At 37.0% G+C, this 10,382-nt stretch overlaps 1 protein-coding gene across 1 annotated transcript; it reads left to right on the plus strand.

Moving 5' to 3' along the window:
- Positions 1–6,391: 6,391 nt before the first annotated feature.
- LOC138904955 (uncharacterized) lies at positions 6,392–7,216 on the plus strand. The gene has a single exon (XM_070193451.1). It carries the CDS (start codon positions 6,392–6,394, stop codon positions 7,214–7,216), a length of 825 nt encoding a protein of 274 aa, XP_070049552.1.
- Positions 7,217–10,382: the final 3,166 nt, after the last annotated feature.

Below are 10,382 nucleotides of genomic sequence, written 5' to 3' on the forward strand. Positions count from 1 at the left end.
TTTAAAATTCCGAAATTTAAGGTGGAAGATTAGGGCGAGGCTGGAATGGAGAGTGGAAATTGTTCGGTTTTAGTAAAACGGGAATGTGGAAAATTAAGCCACCTAGAAGAGTCATTAGGTGAAGAGTGAGCTAAGCCGCCGGCCAATTTTCAATTGAATATTTTTAATATATGTTGTTGATGGTATAAATAAAGTTTATGTTACTATATACTTTTAAGTTATTACATCAAACTTGTTACTAATAGATAACAGATATGTATCAATTTAATATAATGACGTAAAAGCACCCAAAAACTAATTAAGTTCTTTTTATTATAGCTTCTTGGTGGCATTGATCAAAATTCAACAGTTGGCTTTTACTCTGCCACCGCCCTTTTATCTTTCCCATCTTTTATCCCCTCTTGCCTTCCGCAAATATTCTGCTATTTCGATCTACTAATCATGTCATTTTGCATTAAGAAAAAAAATACTAATATAAGCAAGTAGGGTTTGTCTTGTACCCATGCCACGAACTTAGATATGAATAAACAGACTTTAATCTTAATAAGTTACCAGGAAATTCAGAATTTAATTGTGTCGGTCTAAGATCCTATTATTAACTGCTTGGATCTTCCTTCTGAAAAACAATAATCCATTAACTGCATAAGATTAGAAAATACAATTTTAATAACTTCCGATCATGTGATAAATAAAGGATCATTTGCTCAGTTACCGTATTTTAGTTTCTTTCAGCAAAAATATACCTCTAAAATAGATGAGTTTTGATGCTTTTTAAAGAGAAACATTAATTCATGAAATGGTACCATTATACATGAAATGAAATTGTAGGGTCTAGCTTTTAGACATACCTAACACAAAATAGTGTTCTTAACATTAATGTTGCACCAATATATCCATCAGCGGGAAAAAGAAACACTCATAACCAGTTATTTTACTGGCTTTTGCAAAGTGCATTTAAAATCCATTTAATTAGTAATTAGTAATGAAACTTTAATTTTGTGAAACCCCACGCTAGAAAAAATGGCATCACATCAAACTTTGGCAACAAATTAGTTATATGCCACGTGCTTATATTACTTACCCAAGATAAAATAAAATCTTAGAAGTAGAAAAAATGGAGAAGTTTTTCTTACAGCATGACGTTTATAAAATTAAATTTATGTCACAAAACGTCATTAGAGAGCCCACAAATCAGTGTCCTAAAAGTCACATTACCTATGAATTAAAGGACCATATCACATGCTGGTATTAGGTATCAAGGAATAAATCATCTAGCCAGATTAGTGTATGGAACAACAGAATCTAAATTACATGACCAAAATTAGTTTCTCTTTGAGGGAAAATGGTGTAACTTAGCTACCATTGATAGTACATATTACAGCTTCAGCTAGCTACAATATTTACATGCTTTAACCTTGTTAAATACAGTACTTAACAAGGTTACGTCAGCAATTATTATTAAAAAAAATAAAATAGCAGGCGTAGTACTACTCTGCATTTACTAATTTGTAATCTAGAATAAGTTTCTGCTTAACTATATAGTAAAATTTCACTTTCCATTTTCCTATATTTGTATTTCTAGTTAATATTCTAGGCAAACATTCACAGTAATTAAGGTCTAAATTCTTATAGTTGCTTGAAATGTACATTTAGCCAATTTTCAACGCTCACATGGGCAAGTCCAGTATAAATGCCAACAACATGCTCCAAATCCTACTCAGTCAAAGGCTATCCTCCATTTCTGTCTTGTTTTGGATAATAGTCTTCATATTGACTTTAGGGCATTTCTACGAAGATTAGGGGCTGACTCCTTTTCCAATTTCCGTTTTCTTAGATCTTACCTTTGGCCAATTTGTTTGGAAGTACACTCAAAATCAATGATTTCTCATTTCTACCCCTATGGCAATTTCCCAACTATCACAAGGAATGGTTGATGCTAAACATTATACTCCCTCTTTTTCAAATGAGATACTTTCCTTTTTAGTTTGTTTCAAATTAAATGTTATATTTTTAAATTTGGAAATAATTCGACTTTAAACTCTTCATTTTACCTATTATAACCACACAAATGTCATGACCCCACAAATCTTTTATCCTTTAAGCTTTTAAGACCATAAGTTTCAAAAGTTTTCTTTTTTTTCTTAAATTTCGTGATAGGTCAAACTATTTCATCTAAATTGAAACGGAGAGAGTATGTCACAAGTTTATTGGTACATATTATATACAAAATTGAAGGTCTTGAAATTTAGTTTCAAACGCTCTTAACCATTCATCATACGACTCATCTTATTGCCAACACAGAGTACTACATAGCATCTCAGAGAGCCACGAGCCTCCTTTTATTGCCAACATAGGGTACGACATTCCCTAGTAGCATCCCAGAATGCACGAGCCTCATCTTATTGCCAGCACAAGGTACTACATCCCCTGGTAGCATCTCAGAGATCCACGAGCCTCGTGTTATTGCTAATATAGGGTACGACATTCCCTAGTAGCATCTCAGAATGCCACAAGCCTTATTTTATTTCCAACATAGGGTTCGACATTCCCTAGTAGCATCCTACAGTGCCTTGAGCCTCATATTATTGCCAACATAGGGTACGACATTCCCTAGTAGCATCCTAGAGTGCCACGAGCCTCATCTTATTGTCAGCACAGGGTACTACATCCTTGGTTGCCTTCCTTCTTGTTAACATAGGGTACGACATCCCCTATTATAAAATATAAAAAATAATCTCATTTCTTTTTCAATTCATTATTTTGCAATAGAAAGATAGTTTATTGTATTTTCAATAACTCTTAAAAATTTCCTAGTGCAAATTAGGGAAGAAAATTTTTGTTCGTTTTGTTTGTTTATGATGGCTTGTAGGTTTTTTTTGCAAAGTATGGATTGGATGTGCAAAAATAAGATTCCAGCTCTCGCCAAAGAATGTGGAATGTTTGATCTCAATACCAGTCGAACCAGCTTTGACATAATGCATGCAGAGACATAGGATTTCAAGATCCATCTTCTCATCATTTGATCAAGAAACAGGCCTGTGAGAATATTTCCTAGTTTGTTGCATCGAGAACATCAAGTTTCAATCTAAAGTCAATGGGGGAAGCAAGTTAAGATTCAAGACAAGACTCCAGATGGCATTTAGATAGGATTTTTGTAACTCTTAGATTTCAAGAGTATGTAATTTTCTTTTTCTTTTGATGTAATGGTAGGAGCTGCGGATCGGAACCTCGATGAAACTTCACTCGACTCTCCCTCTAAGCATACTCCATCACTCTTCTTCCACTTGAACTACACGTGACTTGATTCCCTTATAACTCGGGATATGTAGGCTGCCTAAAACCAAGGCTCGGTCGTAACCTCTTCTTTTCTCTTCTTTTCCTTTTTAAATAATAGTGAGGTCAAAAATCAGTCACATAGTTCATTTTCTTTGCTTGAAAACTCTTCATGTTTCCAAGCAAAGAGGGGCATACTGTGAACAACTAATTTTTGACCACACCCAAATTCTATACTATTTTAGGATAAATATTTCTTTTAGATCTAATCTTGATATTTTAAAATTTTATCTTACTTTTAATAGGTTTGTTTGAAAAGAAAAATTAAAAATTACAAAAAAAAATATATTTACATACTTATAGAATATATTTTATTTCTATTTGTAAAGAGAAAAAGAAAATTTACAAACAATTGGTTTCTTTTAATTAGAATTTTAATAAGTAAGTTATGGTATTTTTCTTAGTATAATTTAAAGTTATGGAATTTTAACAATTGGTTACTTTAAATTAACAATTTGATTTCTGTGTTGTTACAGATCTTTTGTCTCTGAGCCGAGGGTCTCTCGGAAACAGCCTCTCTACCCCGGGTAGGGGTAAGGTCTGCGTACACTCTACCCTCCCCAGACCCCACTAGTGGGATTACTACAGGGTTGATGTTGTTTGGCTACTTTAAATTAGTAAGTATAATTTTAATTTTATATATATATATATATATATATATATATATATATATATATATATATATATATATTGAGATGATCCAAAATATCATCTTTAAATTTAATAAGTAATTCTGTGTTCTAAGACCTCGAAAAACACCATTTATCATTCCTCGACTTGCGTGCGCAGTCCGAAAAATTTTTCGGAATGTTTTTATGTGAAAAATGAATTAAAATGTGAAATAGAGCTTTAAAATTCAAGTGAGTTGACTTTAGTCAAAATATTTAGAAAATGGACCTGGATCAGTATTTTGACAGTTCCGGTAGCTCCGTATCGTAATTTGGGACTTGGGAGTATGCCCGGAATTTAATTTGGTGGTCCCTAGCTCAAGTTATGACCATTTAACAGAACTAGCAATTTAAAGGCTAAATATTTCAAGTTTGACCACGGGGTTGACTTTTTGATATCGAAGTCGGAATCCGATTCTGGAAATTTGAACTGCTCTGTTATGTCATTTATGACTTGTCTGCCAAATTTTAAGTCATTCCGGATTCATTTAATATATTTTGGCACGAGATTTGCAAATTGAAAGTTTAAAACTCAAAGTTCGAATCGGGGTGTGAATTATAATTTCAGTGTTGTTTGACATGAGTTTAGACCCCGAGTCAGTTCATATTATGTTACGGGACTTGTTGGTATATTCGAGCAGGGTCCCGAGTATCCCGAGAGTGAAACGGATTAAAATCATAACAAGAATTGGACTTAAGCAAAATCTGAAATTTTGAGTTCTAGTGTAATCGCACCTGCGAAAGTTTGACCGCAAGTGCGAGCTCGCAGAAACGAGACTTCCATCATAGATGCGGTCTTCGCAGGTGCGGTCTTCAGACGTCGCAGGTGCGACATTTTTGTCCGCAGATGCGGAACCTCGCCTGGCAGCCCACTTTGCAAATGCGAGCTTTGTCTCGCAAATGCGAGACCGCAAGTGCGAAAATATGGCCCGCAAATGCGAAAATGATGGGCAGAATACATAAAATCGGGTCTTAGCCATTTTTACTCATTTTTGAGTTTTAAGTCTCAGATTTGGGCGATTTTAAGGGGGATTTTCACGACTATGAACTGGGTAAGTGTTCTATATCATAAAGTGACTATATTTCACAAATCCATGTCGATATTCATCATTTATTTCGGATTTAGATGGAAGAAATGGAAATTTTTATAAAACTTTCCAAAAACGAAAAAATTAAGATTTGAAGGTTCATTTGATATCGAAATTGGACAAATTTTGTATCTAAAAATATTTTGTTTATTCTTAAAGAATTTTCCTTTCAAAAATTCCAAAAAAAAATAAATTAAAATTCAAAAATATTTTCCTTGTTAGGAGCTTTTGTGGTCTGTTTGTATATGAAAAAAAAATAAAGGAAAAAAGAGTTAGTTTATTTACTTTATTCCTGATCTTCCCTTGAATTACGTAATCGTCAGATTCATGCGGGCTGCGGCGTCATGATACATAGGCAATCTCTATCGGATGCGATCATAGCCCTAATTAATCTAAGTGAAAATTAACAAAAGAGAGGGGAAAAGGGGGGGGACAGTGTGTTAAAAATGAAAGAAAAAACTGTAATGACAACAACAGGAACAACCAGGAATGACAAAGCGAAAGAGAAAAGAGAGTGGAAATGAAAGAAATGAACTACAGAATGAAAAATAAGATAGTGAAAGTCGGGATGAAATACGCAGTCATTGCAAAAATATTTTAGAAACGTTTAACTGTTCAGGTACATTACATCCCCAAAGTGTGATTCCTTATTGGTTAAATATCTCAAAACGGATAAGGATGTTGTGTGTGCAATTCAGTAGGTCTTGCTCTGTTGGTTAGTTTTATCGGTAATCTGGTTTCTCATCCCTATTTTACAAGATCCAAAGGAAAGATCCCAATGGCTTCAGAAAGCAATCTCCGCATCATTAACACTGAGGATAGCCCTGAGCTTGCTATTTCACAACCTGAGTTGGCAACTGCCAAAGAAAACAAGATGTTGCGTCTCCGCATGTTGGAAATGTGGGACGCTTGGTCCAACGGTAGGGAACCGCTAAGCGCAATTTCTGGGTTCCCAGAGATGGTCCCAAGGACAGTTGGAACCACCGACATCCCTATGACAAATCCATTTGTCCCATTTGGGTACCCATCTATATCATACAACTTCACCGGTATGCCTTCTGTGGTCCGCCCCCAGGCATCATTCTCCGGAGCACTGTCAACGTTGTTCTTCGCACCACCAGTCTTTACCATGGCATAGCCAACCGTGCCCAGGCCATGCTTTGAACCTTCAACATTCACCTTCCAAGGCCCGCAATTTCAGCCAAAACTGACTAATATTACTCCGCACTTATACGCTTTACAACCACAATATGAGTCCCCGATTAACAAGAAAAAGCGGTTAGGAATCCCGAGCAGGAAGAAATGGCTCGGAAGTTGAGAAGCTTGGAACAAAGCTTGAAAAACATGCAAGGCCTGAGTGGCCAAAAAGGTATTTCTTATTCAGACCTGTGCATGTTCCCAAATGTTCATCTACCTGTCGGCTTCAAAATGCCAAAGTTCGAGAAGTATGATGGGAACGGAGATCCACTAAGATGGGATGGTGGGAAAGAAGAGTTGTTGATGGCCTACTTCGGAGAAAGCGTGACAGGAATCGCCTCAGAATGGTATATGGATCAGGAAATCTCCCACTGGCACATATGGGATGATTTAGCTAGGGATTTCGTCAGACAGTTCCAGTACAACATCGACATCGCTCCAGACAGAAACTCCCTCTCTAATTTGAAGAAGAAAATTACGGAAAGTTTTCGCGAGTATGCTATCAAATGGCGCGAGCAGGCCGCCAGAGTGAAACCACCCATGGACGAAGCAGAAATAGTTACAATCTTCTTGCAAGCCCAAGAAGTTGATTACTTCGAGAATATAATATCCGCTATGAGCAAACCATTTGTTGAGGCCATCAAAATCGGGGAGATGATAGAGAACGGTCTGAAAACTGGCCGGATATTGAGTCAAGCCACCTTGAAAGCTACCTCTCAAGCCATCCAGAATGGTTCAGGGGGTTTGGCTAATCGCAAAAAGAGAGAGGAGGGAGCCATGATGGCTTCGGGTTCAAGAGGGCCTCGCCGATCATTTGCCCACTCTTATATGCTATCAAGAACCCCACAACATTACTACACGCATCACGATGTAGCTTATGATGTGGCACCGCCTCACAATGTGGTGATGAATGCCCAACCTTACAAATGACCACAACAGCACTAAAACCAAGCTCGAGCTCCACCTCCCAGACATAACCATCCATACCAAGCTCCATATAATCCTCGTCCACCACAAACCACACACCAATATAATCCACGCCCTCGTGATCCTCCCAAGAGAAACAATTTCACCCCTATTAGCGAATCTTACTCCAGTCTGCTTCAAAAGCTAATCCAATTGGGTCTATTGCAACTTGTACCTCCCAATCGGCAAAATACTGAGTCACCATCATATAGGACCGGTACCGGATGTGCTTACCATTCAGGAGTAGAAGGCCATGATACAAAAGACTATTGGACCCTTAAAAGGGCAGTTGAAAGCTTGATATAAGAAAAAAGAATTGTGCTAAAGGATGGAGAGATCCCAAATGTGACTAACAATCCATTAACGACTCACAATAATGGGCCAGTCATTGGTGTGATTTGTGAGAACAAAGAATTTGATCTGGCACCGAAGGCCATTGCAGCCATTGCCGAGACAGAATAAAAGCCAAAAAACGATCACCAAATCTGAAAGTTTTCGGTCAGACGGGAGTCTCGGTTGACGGTCTTGCTATCCTTTCTGCGTTCGGATTATTTCAGGGTGTGATCCGGATGTTTAACTTTGTTGTCTTACTTTCCGATTGTAAACCCTTTATCTTTAAAATTAAAAAAAATAAATCAAATGAAATTAATATTTCATTGTCCAGGAATGTCTCTTTTCTTAATCTTGTCATTTTTTTTATTCTCTTTTCAATTCTGTTAAATACAGATTTTAATGACATGACATGCTTGCGGACTTCAGGCCCAGATTCTAAAACGCTGTCAGTCTTTGAAATAATGAATCAAAAATCAGAATGCAGTGAAGATAAGTTTAAGGAAATAAAACAAAGAACCGGAATAGCTAAAGGAAAATTGGCTCTAGATTGGAAAGGTCCATATATTGTAACGAGAGTACTACCAAAAGAGAGCATTGTACATGGGAAATATCGAAAAAAATGTCCTGAAACAACTGTCAACGCAGTTGTAGTAAAAAAGGTACTATGTTTGATCCTCTATATAACCTTAATGTTCTCCCGTTTGGATGAAGAAGGCTTTCATTCTCGCTACCCAAACATTATCAAACCTTTGCAAATCCTTTGAGTCGGTTACTCTTCTTTGATTACCCTCTTTGGAACCTGAAAGTGTTATTGAAAAAGAAAAGAAAATGAAATTAAAAAAAAACAGAAAAAAAAAGAATCAGAAACAAAGTTTATCGAACTACGTTCGACTTGATTCTGAAAGGATACGTAGGAAACCTCTCTCTGGGGTTCAGTCATACAAAAATAAAAATCCACATTCCCCCAAAAGTTGAAACTGGGGTAGGTGTTACAATGGTTCGGCGATGGTTTCGCCTGAGAGGTTCCAAAGTTGTAATTCAATCCAAATACTTTTTACCCAAAATTCTTTTCAAGTTTCTCCGATCAATCAATGAGAATGTTCAAGAATTTGAGGATGCAGTCACTTGGATCTGATGCCACCAAAATAAGAGAGTCTTATTGGTAAAAACCCTTACCGGCACTATAGGGCGATGACGAGCAGAGAAAATGAAAATGAGAGTCTTGTTAGTAAAAACCCGCAAAGGTCACTATAAGGCGATGGTGAGAAGAGAAATGAGAGAGGTCAGCTGGTGAAAACCCATAAAGGGCACTACTGATCGAAAATAGGATCTTCACAGCCATTGGTATTGACAGTCCCGGGCAAGGTATCTCAGTTTTGAGGCAAAAGTTGTGATGAATTTCTAAGAGTCGGACGATTTACACATATCAGGCATCCAGTCCAAAAGGCATGTCATGTTCATTGAAGTCCGCATGTACTCTAGATAAGTCCTTTCCTTCCCCCGAAAGGGATACCTTTTGTATAAATTCATTATCCATTCCATTGTTTGCTTTTCTTTGAATCCCGTTCGGTCTAACTCTGTTCCAAAACTAACACAAAGAAGGGATGGCAAGACTGATTTACAGGGCACCCAGCCTCGGCAGGGGCATCAAATCAACCCCGACTGGCCATGGTGGCTGATGCTTTAAAATCAATCAAAAACTCTCGAAATGAGGAAATTAAATTGAAAGTGCCTACAAGGGTAAAATGAAGTTGAAAAAGTTAAATCCCAAGTGTCTAACCATCTTGGCAAAGTTTGAAAATCCAAAGGTTTTCCAATTCTCTAAAGTTAAAATTAGAAGAAAGAAGTCAAATGCCCACAAAGGAAAAATAAAGTTGAAAAAGGTTAATCCCCACGCGACCAACCGTCATGGTAAATTTTGGAAAAACCAAAGGTTCTCCGGGTCCAGAAGTGCAATCAGTATTCAGGAGACAACCAGTTGCAGTTGAAATTATCATCAAAGAAGCCGGGTCGAGATCCTTAGTTGAGGTACGTCAATCCTTAATTGAGGCACCATTTAGACAATCAGGATACACCATTCCCAAAGAATCATGTTTTTCCAGGGTACACTAATTCCGACCTTTTATTGCTTTCAATAATGAAGTAGTTAGAGTTTTGCTACAAATAACTAACGAAATTTTCCTAGTATAAACTGGAGCAGAAAAATTTCGTTCATTTGTTTGTTTTGATGTCTGAGAAGGTTTTACCTCGAGTCATAAGGTTCAAGACTACCAAAAGAAGAAGTCTCAATCCAGAATAAAAGAAAAAAAAAAGAAAAAAAAGAAAAGAAAAAAGAAGTGAGTTCAAAATGCAAAGCAGATGAAAAGGTGTGGACTGCTCAAGACATGACTGAAGTCACGAGCATTACATTTCCCATTTTGATCAAAAGAAGCTTTAGAAGAATGAACTAACACATGCAGCTAGCAAGCATCAAGGCTCAGATCATATTCTGCGTGAAAAAATAGTCAAGACTCAAGATCAAGTTTCGGAAGACTTATAGATAGGAATCTTGTAACTCATAGCTGATAGGCTTGTTTAGTTTCATTTGATTTTAAATGAATTTTGATGTAATAACAGGACTACAGACTGGAGTCTCGACAGAACCTCATTCGACTCTCCAACTTAGCATTCCATCATTTTCCTTGAACTATACGCGACCTCATTCCCTTATAATCCGGGATATGTAGGCTTTCCAAAATCAGGACTCGGTTGCACTATTTTCTCTTATCTCTTCCCTTTTTGAATAATGGTATGGCCA

Source organism: Nicotiana tomentosiformis, chromosome 2, assembly GCF_000390325.3.
Source record: "Nicotiana tomentosiformis chromosome 2, ASM39032v3, whole genome shotgun sequence".
In the NCBI taxonomy this organism is placed as follows: Eukaryota; Viridiplantae; Streptophyta; class Magnoliopsida; order Solanales; family Solanaceae; genus Nicotiana; species Nicotiana tomentosiformis.